The 17332-nt window shown below is 39.4% G+C and overlaps 1 protein-coding gene and 1 long non-coding RNA gene across 2 annotated transcripts; both read right to left on the bottom strand.

Moving 5' to 3' along the window:
- Window positions 1-11207: 11207 nt before the first annotated feature.
- On the bottom strand, window positions 11208-11776 carry LOC143629062 (uncharacterized). The gene is made up of 3 exons (XR_013152870.1): window positions 11673-11776; window positions 11478-11563; window positions 11208-11319 (listed from the first exon to the last, which is right to left on the bottom strand). It is a non-coding gene; the product is annotated as an uncharacterized LOC143629062 (long non-coding RNA).
- Window positions 11777-12182: 406 nt separating this feature from the next.
- LOC143629027 (serine/threonine-protein kinase VIK-like) lies at window positions 12183-13461 on the bottom strand. The gene is made up of 7 exons (XM_077098418.1): window positions 13449-13461; window positions 13400-13404; window positions 13265-13339; window positions 12830-12910; window positions 12658-12752; window positions 12422-12542; window positions 12183-12356 (listed from the first exon to the last, which is right to left on the bottom strand). The coding sequence occupies exons 1-7, from the start codon at window positions 13459-13461 to the stop codon at window positions 12183-12185; spliced, it is 564 nt and encodes a 187-aa protein (XP_076954533.1).
- Between the last annotated feature and the right edge of the window lie 3871 nt (window positions 13462-17332).

Here is a 17332-nt window from a genome sequence, read left to right on the forward strand (position 1 = left end):
TTCTCCTTTATCACATTGTGTTGATAGCCTTACCTTTATACTTATGAACTTTCCACACTGATATGCCGGTATTCACCGCATAAATAAGTGTGAAAATAAGTAAGTCGTTGCGTGTGAAAGGCGGCAAAACCCACATAAGCATAAAAACGGTAAAAATTTCTAAGGAAAAGATGAGGAAAACCTTCACGCAGGTCAGATATAGGTAAAGTTTAGCCATCCTACAAAGTGAAAGTGACGGTCTTACCCGCACAATCACGAAAGAGGAAGCAAAACTTTAACCTATTATCTGCCACGTTGAAAGGTTAACTTATCCAAAGTACTCAAGAAATTGCTAAGTTAAACTAAAATATGCGTGAAACAAAACATATAAGGTTTACAAGGCAAGGCATTAACAAATAATTTATATTCCATCAAAATTCAAATATTACAAGAATTGCTGGGCATATACCCGCATACAAAAATATAAATCTATTCTAACAGTGGGAAGGGATCTAAAGGATCAAGCTTCAGGACCACTCCCGCTTGAACCCGCACCATCAGTTGAGTGTGGCGGTTCAAGGAAAGCCTTGAGAATAGCTAGCCCATCATCAGCAGCAGCAATCTCGTTCACCTTCCCCACCACCGGATGCGGGAAGGCAGCATACTGATTCACTGCCTGGTCATAAGCAGCTTCAGTATCCACGTCATAAAGAGGGAAGTTGGAAGGCGGGATGCCTTGTTCAACAAACCCTAGACCAAGCAGGAACCCAGCCTTTTCCCCATCCTCATGAGAAGCGTTGAGGGCTGCGCTCATAGCATCGTCATAGGATGTGTTCGTGAGAACCCGATGCACAACCTATAAAATAAAAATATATTAAAAACTTTTCTAAGTATAAAGAAAAGCGTGAAGAAACTACGGAACTACGCATACCTGCGACAACGCTTCTCGTAGAAGCCACTCCTTGGTGACCAGAGCCTCCTGGAGGGCAGCTTGAGCTTCATCACGGGCGCGTTCGGCTTCGTTTTTAGTAAGGTTGGCAAGCAACACATCTTTAGCTGCAGCCTCTTCAACGCCCTTCAGCTTACGCTCAGTGTGGTCAAGCATGCCCCTCTGGTCCAAGATCTCTTGGAGCTTCTTGGCGTCTTCCATGGCCAAGGCATCATGAGCCTGCTGGAGCTTCTCTAATCTGGCCTTAAGTTCTTCAACTTCAGTGCGTAGAGGCTCACCAACAGCTTCAGCCTTGGTGGCCCTTTCGGTTGCGTTCCGTGCAGTCTCCTTTGCCAACCTAAGCTGTTCGATAACAGCTTGGGTAGCCTTGGAACGGGCCTCGAGCCGGGCCTGAACTTCAACCTCGAGGGCCTTGAAGGCCTTTTCCTTCTCCGCAGCAATGGCGGCAAGTCTCCTGTTCTCCTCCCGGATAGCCCGCGCCTGAGCCACTTCCTGGCTACGCGCCTTCTTTAACTTGTCGTTTTCACGACAAAGCAACTCGACGCGCGGCTGCATCCGGGCAAGGAGAATCCGAAGCTCATTCATCAGCCTACCCTCCTGGTAGCTAGACATGGCTTCCCCCAACGCACCACTTGGGGCGGCGTGGCGTGCCCATTCGACACAATCCTCAGCAGTCCGGAGGGTCGTTCCCCGGCGGATACTCCACCGAGGAGCGTACACCTCGTTGGAATCACAAACTGCAATAAAAAAACAGTTAAAAAAAAAAGATGATAAAAGGGATAAGGCCAAAATATCCCCACGCACCTGTAGGGTCGACAACAGGTTGATAGGCACCAAACCCATCACCAGAACCCAAAGGATATCCATCCAAAAGGTCAAGGAGATGGGAAGGAGTCAAAGATGGGCTAGAAGCCCCAACCCTGAACGTACCTGAGGGACCGGCCGTAGTCGCCGGCGTCGGAGGAGGCATTGTAGAGGCCCCTGCGGTAGAAACCAACGGAGGTGAACTCACTGGAGGTGAACTCACAACCGTGGCCGTCGCTGCGGAAGAACCCGCAGGAAAAACCACCGCCGGCTCAGTGAAGGATTCCGTGAAGATGGCACTGACAGCCGGCGGAGATGATGTTACAGCTGGAACAGTTGCCTCAACGGGATGAGTAACCGAACCAATGCTGCAAACAGGCGCAGCCGCCTGGGTCATCGCCTCGGGTAGGTTGACCAAACCTACCGTCATGGGTCCAGAGATGCTCCTTCCCGCTCCACTCTGGAATGCGGGGACGAACCCGATGGAGCCGGCTTCTTCATGCCGGTCACCGTCGTCGTACTGGGCTGCCCGGAGGTGACAGCTGTCTCAACCTCCGGAACAGTGGTCTCACCATCACCAGGGTTCCCCACTGCCTCCTCGCTCTCGGTCTCCGAGTCAGACCGGTTCCCCTGATCGGCAGTGGAGGAAACCTTCGACTTGCCCTTCGCGCCAGCAGCCTTCTTCCTTACGAAGAAAGGACCATCTGCGGATTCCTCATCAGAAGATGACAAAATTAGAGGAATTCCAGCAGAGGTTTGAGCATGGAGAGGGCGGGGGTTAAAGAAACCCTTACCTGGCCGCGTGGCGCTCAGAATCTCGTGGCCTGGCGGGTAGACCTCCACAAACCGATCCGCCGTTTGCTCCAGGATGGGCAACTCGTTCTCATCAAGAGCACGAGTACCTAGCCGAGCGGGACCACCGCTCTCACGCGGTTGCAGAAGCGACTGCAAGTTGTTTCCCTCTGAAAATAAAAAGAAAGAAATGGTTAGAGCAAAAACCCTAAATTAGCAAATAATATGAAGCATACCGTAAGGGATAGAGTTCAAACCGTATTCGAGGACGATGGGAATCTGTGGCGCCTTTGCCCCAGCACCTTTCCACACCCGGCTCATACTGAGCATCACCATCCCAGACTCCGCAAATCGGTAAACCGGAGTCTGGATCCGGGAGATCTTGGTAAACCATTCCGACTCCTGGTAGTTGGAGGCGTGAAGGTTGGGGAGTGCTCTCCCGTTCTTGAATGTCATCGCAATAGGGACGACACGGGCAGAGATATAGAAGAACTCCCGCTTCCAAGACCGAAGACTGCGCTCGGTAGCACAGATCTTCAAACCCTTGATCCGAGTGACCAAGGTGTACCAGCCTTGGATGCACCTCCAAGAGTAGAAGGTCATCAGGCGGTCGACGCGGGGCTCCACACCCAGAATGAGGCACACCCATTCAAAATGGCGGATCTTGGCGATCGCCATTGGGTGTACCTCCGTCAAGTGTACACCGTGTTTCTCCAAAACACGGTACACAAACTTCGTCAATGTGAACCTGAGATTCCCATAGATGAAGAATGCAGCATACACCCCTATCTTGCCCTTGGGGGCATCGTACACCGTCTGGTGAGGCTCAGGAAACTCAGGCTCGAAAGGCTCGAGCATGAACTTTTTGACGATGTACTGATAAAGGTCGACGGAAAGAGCACACTGGCACTCGCCAGCAGTACTCTTATCGTCCTTGTCAGAAGTGGACGTTGGGTTCTCGATATACACGTCGGACTCTTCGGCGGTGACTTCTGGATCGTGAAGGGAAGACATGTTGGGGATGGAAAGAAACGATTTCAGGAGAATGCTCGACAAAAGTTAGAGTATTCGCCGGAAATCGCTTAGAAGAAGAAGGAAGTGAAAGTGTGAGTTGAGATGCATCACCTCCTCCCTTTATATACTCATCGCAATGAATGCGATGAATTTAATGCGGAGAGAGGAAAGCGCAGGAGCAATGAGAAGATGACACGTGGAAAGCAAGCTGGCAACAGCTGTCAACAGGACGCGTGCCGTAAAATTCGCGCCCACGCGCCTGAAAAAGCGTCTGGAATGACCATATAATGTCACGTCGCCATAACTTCCTGCATGTCCTGAAACTGTCAGAAGAAACCGTCGGAAGACGCTAACGTCCCTTCAACAGTTTGGACTGTTCTTATCCTTTCACCAACTCTTCGAATTTCAAAAAAGATTTAAAAAGACTCAAAAATAAGAGGGAATATACCCCCTTACCTTGGGAAGTAAAAAACCATAAGACAAGTGCGGGCACAGTGTCAAGGCGAAACCCTTCACATACTTAGCACTTGCAGGGAATTGAAGCCAAGAAGGATCTTATGGGCCGTGCTTGCGGAAATGGAACTAACACCTCCGCATAGCGGGAACGTTGAGAACTAGCTTGTTTGAAACTTCAAGGCGGAATTAGTGGTTTAACATAACTGATCACTATGTCCAAAACTACCAAAACCTCGTGGAGAGCCTATACAAGTGAAACTTAACGTTCCCGACTTGTGGAGAGGTTAAACACCTACCCGCATCATAACCAAAGATCAGGCAGAAAAGTCGGGAATTTCTGCAAGTGACATTAGGAAAACCGCGGGAAGAATCCCCACGGAAAACCTTAAAAAACAAAAACCTCTTTCAAAACCCCTTGCTTAAAGTCCAAAAGTTCACCTCACTAATTCATGAGAAGAACAATGGACTGGGGGGACTTGAAGAGGTAGGTCCCCGCAAAGCCCAGTTGGACCCGCAAGACACACCTTGATGGGGTACGTCTGCGCAAAGACCAACTGGTTCCGCAAGACCCACCATGCTCAGAGAGATGAAGACCTTACACGCAGTAAGCCAGCTGTTCCTGCAGAAAAGCCTCCCTTGGTACAGTACCCTGCCTGTTCCCGCAGCTATGGGTACAAGCTGAGAAGGAAGGCTACCCGCACTAACAGTAAAGCTACACGCATAAGGCACTAACTCTTAATACTTCAGCAATGTCACCTGAAGAAGGAATGAGCAAGGCGGGAATATTCCCGCCCAAAAGAGCCAGTCCGTATGCTTTTGGAAGATCTTTTGTACTATACCTGCCAATGTATGGACAAAATAGACAAGATCTGACCAAAGCAGCCCATGAACCAATCACAGGGTGACAGCTCACCGACAATAGTACGAGGAGGAGCATGCTCCAGTACAAAATGTCACTATCAGCCGCTGCCTACCCAACAACCCTCATCGTGGCACGTACATAGCCTGTAGTTGGTGGAAAAGGAATAGTACACAGCCGGCCATGTCACTATCAGCCGCTGCGTACCCACCAACCACCAGCATGGCACGTACGTAGCCCACAGTTGGTGGAAAAGGAATATTATACAGCTTGCTGTACCTGCTTGGAAACCTACCTTCGGCTATAAATACTCCAACACATTGGAACGGTAAGGATAGATCATCTGATATTATCTTATCGTCTCTAGCTATTTCTCTTAATATACACTTATATTCAGAGCAATCTAGTCTGATTCTCACGCCGGAGGGTGGTCACAAGGAGGAACCCCCCCCCCCCCTTCTCAGTGACGAGCTCACGGTGTCTGTTTTGCAGGTTAAGAAGAATAACCATCTTTGCCGGACCTAACCCTCGTGGGAAACATCTACTTAACCCTAAGATTATCCTTAATCTTCCGGGGTCACTTAGTGTTTCTTCAAGGTCTAATAAGAGTGATCTAAACCAATATGATATTTTATCATCTAGTAACAGATTCAAGATTTTTTTTAAAGGGTTCACTATTTTTCAATGTTTCAATTTCAAATTAGTTATAAAAATATTCAGATAGGTTCAAGTCAGGCAGGGGTGATCCAACCATTTTAGGAGTGTAAAGTAGGGGTGTGTTTTTTAACCGTTCCCGAATAACAAACCCGAACCGAAGTGACCCGAGACCCAAATAACCCAACCCGAATTCACACGGGCTGATTAAACTCCCAACCTGAACCCGAGATAAAATATTCGGTTCGGCATTTGGGTTGAAATACCCAGATTCGGGTTGACCCGAATAACCCGAAGTATAATACATCAATGCATGTATCCCTAATTTTATAGGGTAGTTTAGCGGTGAAGTAGCACGGTGACCTTACATATTATTGTTCGGTTGTTCTCAAGACTCCAATTAATATTGGATCTATCACATCCCAATGTATTAATGACCATAAAGCATGCTGAGAATGTATCTTCAATTCAAAAACTTAAATAGTATGTATTTAAACCAATATTTATTGAGCATGTTTCTTCAATCTACACAAGTATTAATCCACAGGCTATAACGCTCATTCATCCCGTCTAATGCATTCTTGTATGATAAATTCCATGTTTTGCTAAATAATATATGCTATTGTTGAATATGGTTGTATATTATGGTTTTATAATGGCTTGGAATATGGTTTTTTAATTTATGATATTATTAAAGGTGGAATTTTTTTTTTAAATTTGTTAAACCCAAAACCCAACCCGAGTTTACCCGACCTGTATAACTCGAAACCCGAACAAACCAAACTTTTTTGGGTCGGTTCTTGGGTCAATTTATTTTGAGCTCAAACCCGAACAACCGAACCCAAACAACCCAAAACCCGAATAAATAACCCGAAGAACACCCCTAGTCTAAAGCAACCTAAAACCCAAGGCATTTGATAATATATATATGTTAACCTAACACGCGCAAAATTAGCTAATAGGATTTTATGTGGGGTGTAATTGTAGTTATTACGGTTCGTCTAAAAATGGTCTTTGGTTTATATCATTATGGGTTAAGACGGGTCTACCGTAATATTTTAAAGATTAACATAATATAACAAAATATTCATTTGAATGTGGTATGTAAGAATCAGTTAAAGCTCAACCGACAATGCAAAATTAAAACAGATCTATTAGTTGCATATATATATATATATATATATATATATATATATATATATATATATGTGTGTGTGTGTGAAAATTGATCAAATGGGTAAAAATTCAAACATTGAAAACTTATGCAACCAAAGAAATCTAACATACGTACAATTATACACAAGCTAGCGAGCAACAAAGATGCTAAATTTAATAATAATAAAAAATCAACCGCCGTCCATCCCCACCATCACCGTCCAACCACCACCACCGTCCACCCACCACCACCGTCCATCACCACCTCCCACTGTCCACCACCACCGTTCATCGCCTACCACAATCGTCTGCCACCAATCGTCCACCACCACCCACTTCCACAATTCGTACACCACCACCAATTATTTAGCAGCCTGCAGATGTTAAATGACTTCTATCTACTGTGATATGTATGACAGGTAACTAATTTTCAGCTTATGCAGACGATATCTAGTTTATAAAACAAACAATTATATTTTCAGATTGCAGACCTTCAGACCACATCTTCGGTTGCAGACATAAACTCATATTGCTGACAATTTTTTGTCTAAAAAACAAACAACACCTTAGTTGCAATTCATACACATTTGCCACTATGACCTCAAATTAAATAGTTAAAATCACAATAGCATGGGACCTTAATAAGCCTAACCTCAGCTAAACAAACAAAAACTTGACTCGAGGTTATGAAGGAGTTTAAACTTTAAACTTAAGCATACACTAGGTTTGCTAAGGCTCGTGACTGCAAGCCTATATAATCTTTTCATACAAGACTCACACTCAGACTCGATAACTAAATAAGCTTTATTTAAGACGATAATGCTCAGCTCCTTTCAAACTTTCTATTGGTCCGATCTATTAAATTCCACATTAAATTTTGTTTGTTTTCTCACATTTATACACACGTTCAATTTTGAAAGTCAGAACTCAGCTTGTCACCTTATTTCCATATTTGGCAAAACATTGAACTAGATTCCTCATATACAGCTGGTAAAGTTAAACCACATAATTGTTCTTCTTCTTCATCTTGATTGGTTCAAACTTCAAATCATAAACCCACCTGCTTCCAAGGATATCAAATCTCTTTCTTACCAGGTGCGTCTTCTCTCATCTTTATAATAATGGGAAGACTGAAGCACCCGGTCTCTTGAATTATTAATAAAGTTAATATTTATTTTGATATTTTTATTTTAGTTACTAGAATTATAATAGGTTTAGGAAATGTGTTGTCTTTTGAGAGAAAGTTTAGCATCAGTCTTGGAGAGCGAGTTTAGTAGATCTAGAAATAGGGGTCTGGCTATTGTTTTGTATGTCAAGTGGTCTATTTTCTTCGTATATTCCTTAAGTTCCTTTGATTATATGAAAAGAGTCTGAGAAAATGTGATATTCTATTTATTCTCCGAGAACATTTAATTGTATGAAAAGTCAAACGACTGAAATTGATAAAAAAGAACAAATGATTACACACTGATCGAAATAGAATTACATGGAACTTCAGACGACTCTCATCGGATTGATTACCGATGAATAAGAATACCAAGAATAAGATTTATTGTGACGAATGCTTATTTAATCTTAAATATCGTAGAGCCTGTATTTATACTTGAACTCTAACCAAGGGAGCGTCCTTCAATCAATGGCTCCTTTCCATATGTGATTAGGGCTTGAAGCAACCGACCGTTTGTAGACGGTGAGATACGATCAATAGAGATTATGTGTGAGCAAAGAACAAGCATGTAGATCCATATCCAAACAAGCCCAAGTACACAATAGGCCAATAGCTCAAATGAAGGCAACTAGAGTAATGTTATGAATTATGAAATTGAAATGATTAATTTTAACAGTCACCCCAATATTTCGTATGTTCATTTGTTTGATCTGATTGTTTGATCCGTATGAGCCAACACTCCTTGCAAACGTTTCCTGAACATGTTTTGGTCATGATCGGGTTAAGTCGAAACTGGCCGTATGTGAATTCCGAACCTATTTTGAAACTTGGGGATGAGGGTATGATATGGTTAATTTGGTTGTGTAAATTGTTAATAGTTTGTGTTTGTGTGACATTCGTTAAAATTCGTACTGCAGAAATGGGTTTGCTCAAGTATATCCAGATTAAGGGTCTAGGGGATGTTAATCTTGCTACGCGTTCTCTTGCTGAAAACAAAGACAATGTTCTGGACCGAACAATCGGTGTTAGCTATGAAGGTGGCTCAAGTCGTGTTCAACCCGACATTGAAAAATCGGTTTTGGGTCACGAAACCGAGCTGGATCCAATGGTGGTTTCTAACACGAAAGATGTTCCGGAGAAACAGACCCTTTGTGAAGGTGGAAAGAAACAGCAGCCGGAGGTATCGGCTTCTTCTTCAAAGAAAAGGAAGTTTGTAGTTTTGGTTTCGACTTCTAGTGAAGATAGCCGGTCTCATGAAAATAAAGATGACGTGGGTGTATGTGTATCTAGTCATGACAAGCAAGGAAAAAAGGTTGTTATATCAAAACCGGGTGACGAGAAGGAAGAGGATGACCCGAAGCCTGATGTCTATTGCTTAAACCAGGCAGGTTTTGTGAAAGACCTTGTAGGGTCGGTACCGGAGTTTCGCAAGTGGCATGAGAAAGAAACGAAGAAGGAAGTCCGTTTGCGTAATCAGATTTCTCGGTATCGCCTGCAAATGAAACTTGAGCATGCGAAGAATGTGAAGTTGGCGAAGAAGGTGAAGAAATTAAAGAAACTGAGGAGGATGATTTTGGATAAAGGAAAAGAGGTTGCTGAGGGTGAGGTAACAAATATTAATTTTATTGGTTATAAATTATTATAATCAATGTTGTAAAAATAGGTTTACAAGGCCGAGTACTCCCCGAGTACTCGCTACAAGGCATGGCGTCGAGGCAAGTTTCATTAACTTTGCCTAGTTACTAAGAATCGCTCAAAGTTGGTCAACCTCAGCCAGAATCACATATAGTCGGTTAACTTTGGCCAATTTTGACTTAAAATAATAAAACATAATTCGCATTTCTGTAATATTAAAGAAAAAATATCATTTTTTTTAATTAATGATTATCAAATTTTAGAATAATTTAGTATTTAAAAATGTATTTCTCTTATTTATATTGATATCCACTTAGTTTCTTATAAATATTAATAAACTTATCATATTTGACATACATATAATTTCCAAAAATTAATTTGCTTTATATTTACCATTTCAGAGTACTCTCCGAGTAATCCGAGTACACCCAACTCCCCAGTCGGCCGCCTAGGGTCCGCCTAGCGACTTTTGCAACCTTGATTTTAATGAATATTAATTTTGAATTAACAAATATACTGTAATGCAGGAGAAGTTGAAGCAGGCTTATGAGGAGCTTGAGCTACAACGGGAGGTGGTTGAGAAGCTGAATGCGGAGCTTGAGCTAAAGAATGAAACGGTGGATAAGCTGAACGCGAAGATTGAGCTTGAGAAAGCTGGCAGGACGCAAGAGCGTGTCGTTAGAGAATTTATTGCAGCGGGTTTTGTCTGAGCGACGGTGGTTGATCCAGGAAGGTTTCGAGTATGTGATAAACAGATTGCACAAAAGTGGGGAATATAATCGACTGTTGGCGGCTGTGCAAAAAAAATTATGGGAATCAGGGGCTCACTATGGCGTTGAACAAGGTTACGAATGCTGCAAAGCTGGTGTGGCGTTGGAGGATGTCTTGCTGTATAAGTCTAAGACGCATGAAGAGTTTCTCAAGGCCGTTGTTGAGCTGGAACACACGCGCTTCCCCTATGTTGTAGCCTTGTCGCAATGTGCAGACTGTACGCTTGATGAGTTAATAGCGTTGAAGCCTGTAGAGATGGAGGAAGAAGATGAAGCTGCGGTTGGTGGTAATCAGATAATGTAGTTGTGCAGTTTGCATCTGTTTGTTTTTGAATTTGGTTCAAGTGGATCAATTAATGCATGTAATGTAATATCATCGGCTTGGTCGAATGCAAAACGTTTGACCTTATAAAAGTCAAACTGAACTCTTTGCCATATAAACTAATTCTTTTTAGCAGTAGTTATAAATTTATAATGAAATCAAGAAAACTTAGAAATAGCTAAATGCTTAAAAAAAATTCTTTATTTATAAATGCATCTTAAGATGAAGCATCACATTCCATAATTCATATCTTATCATGTATACAAACACACACACCAACATAATGCACCATCATTAAGAGCAAGAGAACCTAAACGTATACACGTATGTATGAATATATCATACACACAGTGCCAAAAACATGTCTTGAAATGATAACAACTCATAAGATTGCACAGGTTCGACACAATCCAACGCCCGCCTTCGTATGCTCATTCTCCAAAATGTTTTCAAGTTCGGTTATTATGTCTTCAAACTTTGGCCTCACATCAGGATTCCGGTGCCAACATCTTTTTAGGAGCCTGTAAAATTGATATTATTAAGATGCTAACAAACTTTTAGCTAATTGTTATAACTATCCCTAATCGACCCGTTTTCATATAAATGGATTTAAATTTTACGAAGTAAATTTGAAGTAGCTTACATCCTCACAGGTTCAGGGTATAGATATGAAGATAATGGTGGCCTCGAGTCCTCATATGCTCGTTGGTCAGCCACATGTTCGGGTGGTTCTTCTCTATTAGATGGCCCGCCTTGAAACATCTAATGCCACATATAGACACAGCATTTTAATATGCAAACCATAAATAAATAATAAGCAGTTTCAATGAAATCACAAAGATCAAGTCTTTGCAAACTTTTGACTATAAAAGTCAAAAGGTAAAAGTCAAACTATGCAATAAGAAGTGAGTGTGATTTACTTCGTGAACAATCAAAGCGAACGAGAAAACATCAACACTCTTGCCATATGATTCCCTACGATATACTTCAGGAGCCATGTATCGATCTGAAAGAAGCACAAAAGGAAAAGGATTAAATAATCCAAAAAAATGTTAAAAAAGATAAAAAAAAATAAAAAGACTTCATTTTTATGATAAAATATCAGATTTTATTACATGATCCAGTTCCTCCAGTCATTTTGTAGCCATAAACATCTTTCTCCTGTGCAATTTTGCTTAAACCAAAGTCTGTAACTTTTAAACGTCCGGCTTCATCTTGCAATACATTTATGAAAGATTTTTATTTTTGTGTGGAAGTTAAACGATTGTTATTTTAGTTCATACTCGAAAACAAAGATTGTCTGGTGTGTACCTCGGTGTCAAATCCCTGTGAATTATGGCATGCGGTTTATGGTGATGAAGAGAATTCATACCCCTGTATCATACAAAATCGATTTTCATGTGTGAAAATTCAAAAATTTAAGCCGACTCTTCAACTTTTCAAGAAAATGTAGATGCTAAAAATGAAATTTATAAAAGCTAAAAATTTTAAAACTTTTTGGTGTTAAGTTTGAAAAGAAATTCCACATCAAATTTGGATTAGAAAAAATAATCTGTTTGACCTCATAAAAGTCAAACTTTACTCTTGCGGATGATTTTGGATGAATATAAAACCCCAATGAATGTTCAAATCTTGATTTTGCATTCGGTACAACTATTTTTTTCATAGTGTACAATCTTAAATGAGGTTAACAAATAATAGAAGTGAGAAATGACATACCTTGCAATATCCAAAGCATAAGAAACAGCAGTCAATGGATCAAGTCTTCCTTTCTTTTTTAGAATATCATACAAACTTCCCTAAAAGAATCCCACATTTTTAAGTAAACGCTAAATCAATGAACCCAAAAATAAAAAATACCCACATTTTTTAGATATTCCGTTAAGAAAATAAGCCGGTCCGAGTCTTTCAAAACACCAAGAAATTGCACTATGTTCGGGTGACGCAACTTTTGCCATAACGCAAGTTCCTTCAAAAACGCTTTTCTGTAAACATATTATAAAACAGAAAGTGAGATGAACAAATGAATACCAATGAGTTCATTGACTTTATGAGAGTCAAACAGACTACTAGGTTTGACTTTAATTGGTCAAAGCTAACCTCACTTTCTCATTTGATGCAATCGAAGACCGGATTGTCTTTGCAGCGACTTCTGTACCGCGCCACTTTACTTTATAAACTTCACCATATGCACCCTGCTGACATTAGCAAGTTTCTAACATAAAACTAATTTCAAAATATAATATTTTAACGATTTAGATGAAGTATTTACTTCGCCAATAAGAACTGCTTCTTTCAATTGAACTTCAGTGTAATGAATCCAGTAACATGGAGTCTGAGAATCAGCTACAATCTGTAGAAAGATATGGTTTGACTTTTGAGGTCAAACAGATACTCTTGAACTACAAATATTAAGATTACTTTTGATGTTGTGATAATATTATTAAACTTATATCATTATGTTTCATTAACATTTACTATTTAGATTATCAGTTCCATATACTTAAAACACTTATCCATTAGTCACATTTCATAAAAATCAAATCATTCAAAAGGCTAAAATGGTAATTTACAGTGTTTCAAACTATCCATTCATAACATTTATCAAACAAAAGTCATGGTCCATTTTGCATCTGGTAAACAATAGGTTTGACTACAAGGCAGACATTTTCATTGACTCGTTTTCAATAAAGGGAAAATAAGGTACCGGATCAATTCCTCCATGCGCCTTAAGGATTTCGCAAATATCCAAATGGCCTGCGCCAAGTGCATCCGAAAGTGGCTGCAAATATTAATCAAAACCAACCTCAGCAACAACAATAATAATAATGCGCATCAAAACACCACCTAAATTTACAATTTCATGATCTTGTTAAAAGAATAACACTTACGGTCCGACCACATCGGTCAGTAGAGTTAACATCCGCCCCTTTCTCAAGAAGTAAAAGAACAATTTCGGTACAACCTTCACAAGCAACTAAATGAAGTGCGGTTCTTTTATCATAATCTCCTACATTAGGTTCCACACCCTTATCAAGCTCTTGCATAACTCCCCATTTGTTGCCCTTACCCGAGCAGTAAAGAAGACGGTAGGGCCCGTCTGAGTCGGTTTTTTGCACTTGACTTTGCTGCAAACATAAGATAGAATTAGTAATCATGCAAAAAGAGGACAAATGTTGTAAAAAACTGAAAAAGATTGCTATATATTATACCTAGAAATTAGTATCACTGAATGCACTAAATTTGATACGACTTGGAAACTAGAGATGTGGTTTGACTTTTTTTTGTCAAACAAGTTACCACTGGGACTCATAAGTAAAGGCTTAAACAAGGTTATTAGTGTGAATTGCGCATAAAATGTTATAAAAAAGATTTAATCTTTAAAAACTAACACTGGTACTATGCTGGTTTGGATATGGAGACTTGCTTGTCTGAATTATGAACATGTTATTTCAAAAGAAAAGAAGTGGATGTATTAAAATGCATAAACAACAAGAACTCGGGTCATATTTTGATTATTTTCCCCAACTGCACCAAACATATAAAGGATTGTAAGCCTGCACAATCTTATATTGACTTAAAGAGACAGCTTCTAAACTTAAGGGAAGATTGAAAAGTTGACTTTTTGGTCAAATGAAAGACAGGTTAGAATTTAGAATCACTAAAAAATGTAGAATGAACTCATTGTTGGGTTCATCTACGATTGCAAGAAGTGAAAGGGGGCGACGACGGGTTGGGGCAGCCAGCCCTAGCTCGTTTGTTATCCTGCTTATATTATTAATTAACATTGTAATCTCGTGTAGTTGTAATTGATTATCACTTAAATAAATTATACCAAGTTACCACCTGTAGACCAAACCACGTTAAATCCCCGACATTTGTGTCGTATTATTGCTTTTGTATAGCGTTCGTGTGGTTTAATCCTAAGTTCCTAACAGTCATGGGCCAAAAAAAAAATAAAAATTCCTACAACAAGAATCCTAGTTTGACCACAAGATTCAAACGTTATCTTATTAATTCAAATAAGTAAAATGAATCAACTACAAAAACATGATCGTATATATAATATATACCATATTCACAAGCATGCTTCTTAAAACTTCAAACGCTACATGCATACCAATAAACATAAGTTCAGACAAAATATATATAAACATGAAAACAATAATGTTATGATCTGAATTTAGGATTAAAACTGACCATGGAAGGTGATGTTGAGGAATCCATGATTCCAAGATTCTTTTGTTGAAGATGAAAGTAAACAGCTTGAAGATGAGCATTGAAGATTTATAAATAATAATATGGGCCGATGGTTTTAAGGAAGATGCAAATAAAAAGACAGAAAAACTGAGTCACCAAGAAATGTAAAATGGTTTGATTGTTTAAGAGAAAAAGAAAAAACATTGAGTAAGTCGCCATGTTTGATTGGTGGGAATTAGCAAATGAAAGGAGTAGCGGTAAATTTGGTGGAGAAAGAACAGTTAATTTATTATTATTATTATTATTATTATTATTTTTTATCTTTTTGGGTTTGTGTAGCTTAGAAGTAGAAAGTAAACGAGCATGTAAATCGTTGTTCAGAAAAATAATAATAATAAAGGGATCTTGGTTTTCTATTATCATTTGAAAGATTGCACGTGAATGAGGTATCGTGCATAGAGATGGATCAAACGGTCTCATGAACATTGAACGGTTAAAAATTAAAAATAAAATATAATAAATCCATATTCAATTTCTCTTATTAATACCCCTTCAACAAAATCATAAACAGAATCACGCAAATGTTATCATATTGCTAAGTTTAAACAACCCTTTTTCCGTATTTACATATTTTAGGGTTAGCATGTATACACCTATTCAAACGAACTATGTTTATTCATATCTCAAATTTCAAATACACACCCTCATGTTCTCTTGTGATTCATTACTTGTTGGTTGTTTATGCCTTAAATAATTATGTTTTATGAGTTTAATTGCTAATTGGTCTTATTATCCTCACTAGCTTCATTTAGTATGATCATCCTATTAGTTTGGTTTATCCAAATAAAACGGATCCTAATTTACATTATTTCATATTTATTTATACTTATGATTAATCTACGATGCACGTGGGTTGTATGATTTTTGCCTTATAAAATATATATAAAACTTGTGTAATTTTCACCAACTTTCAGTTGACTATTTTATTTTTATATATGCTACATTTATTTTGTGTGAAGATTTGCCATGTTATGAAGACATCTAGTAGACCCTCGGATTTCAAAAGGATGGAGTATTGAATTGTTTTGATTAATTTGTTTTTGTGTAGTATCTTGGAATATATAATAAACTTAATAAATAATTAGTGTCATGACCTTATGAGCTATCAATGTATCAGCGTGACATTTTCTGTTTCGGTTGAGATGTTACAGAAAGGACCAGTAGCTTAGAAGGAGCTCACTTAAGTTGTTTTGTAGTGGTTAAGGTCAAAACAAGTGATACAAAAAGAGTTAATTTGGTTCGGGCTGGGTTGGGACCAGTTATGCATTGAATGCAATCCTTGTGTCACGCGTTTATCGACACCGGTTACGCGTTCGATATCGCGTTACACACATATTATTGTTAGGTTACGCACGTCTTGTTGTTAGGTTAGGCGCGTACTGGCTCTCTCTCGATATCTCTCTCAATTCTAAAATAGTTGTGCGTCAAATGTCGTGTTTGAGCTCATACCCTACAGCATCGCGCGGGCACCCATATAGTGTATATAAATACAAAAAAATATACCTTGAACAAAGTCTTCAGACAAGTCAATCCATGCATATAAGAGAATGGTTGCAGGCTTTGAGGGGGTGGCATTGCTGATCGATAACCCCTTGTTAGTTAGGGAAAGAAGGGGTTACTTGAATCGTCAATACGCGTGCATCGGATACCATGGGTTCGGGTCCGTGTCGTATTCGTATTCAGGTTTGAGTTTGGGTTCATGCTTGAAATTTTGGGATTTGATTTTTTTGTTGGAGAAGTGTATATAGAATTTTGGGGATTTGATCTGTTTGTTGGAAAAAAGAGTGTTTGTTTTATATATAAACAAATATTTTTTTTAAAAAAAGAAAGGATCATGTAACCATTGGAGAACAACCCTAGCTCACCACTTTTCACCTTGCCGCACCATTAAATATTTATCGGATGCCCTCTTGTCGCCCCTCCATAATTGCGACACGATATTTGATGGTAAAACCCGCCAGCTCGGCCATGTAACGAATAGGCTAATTATCAACATATTAATTTAGAGCATTCACATCCTTACCATATTCAGAGTGATGTTTTTATAATATAAAGAATAGTTTAGAGTGTTGTGAGTGGAGAAAAAAGACATGTAGTGATTTTTCTATAAATTTGAAAAATTACTGTTCACCCATATAATTTTTTAATATTATTGAAAAGTGGTTGTGAGTAAATGACAGAGAAAATGTAATAATAAAAGTATGAAAAATATTATTTAATTGAAAAGAAAATAAAAAATATAGTGTGTTTTAGTGTAATTTTGGATTCGAAGATAGAAGATGGGATGAGAATGCTCGTACAGATTATGTGGAAATTGCAAACAAATCCTTTTTTTATGTATCATCATGATTGCTATACGCATGTAGAGTATAATGTTCATCATGTCATGATAGGGCCTAAGAGCATTCTTAATCCGTTCCTTATAAACATGTGAGGCGATTTGCAAATTATTTGGTTATGAGTGATTGTGAGTAGAGGAGAGAGAAAATGTTATATGAGAAAGTTATATTTGGGG

The sequence above is a fragment of the Bidens hawaiensis genome, unplaced genomic scaffold, assembly GCF_021521415.1.
Source record: "Bidens hawaiensis isolate Kalapana, Puna unplaced genomic scaffold, B.hawaiensis_p1.1 tig00005142_1, whole genome shotgun sequence".
NCBI classification, from domain to species: Eukaryota; Viridiplantae; Streptophyta; class Magnoliopsida; order Asterales; family Asteraceae; genus Bidens; species Bidens hawaiensis.

Bases quoted from the DNA above. Each gene is read 5' to 3' on its own strand.
- LOC143629027 (XM_077098418.1), bottom strand. The intron at 12,753-12,829 runs GTAAATACTTCA...TAATGTCAGCAG, and splicing joins AAGCAGTTCTTATTGGCGAA to GGTGCATATGGTGAAGTTTA. The intron at 12,543-12,657 runs GTTAGCTTTGAC...ATATGTTTACAG, and splicing joins GCATCAAATGAGAAAGTGAG to AAAAGCGTTTTTGAAGGAAC.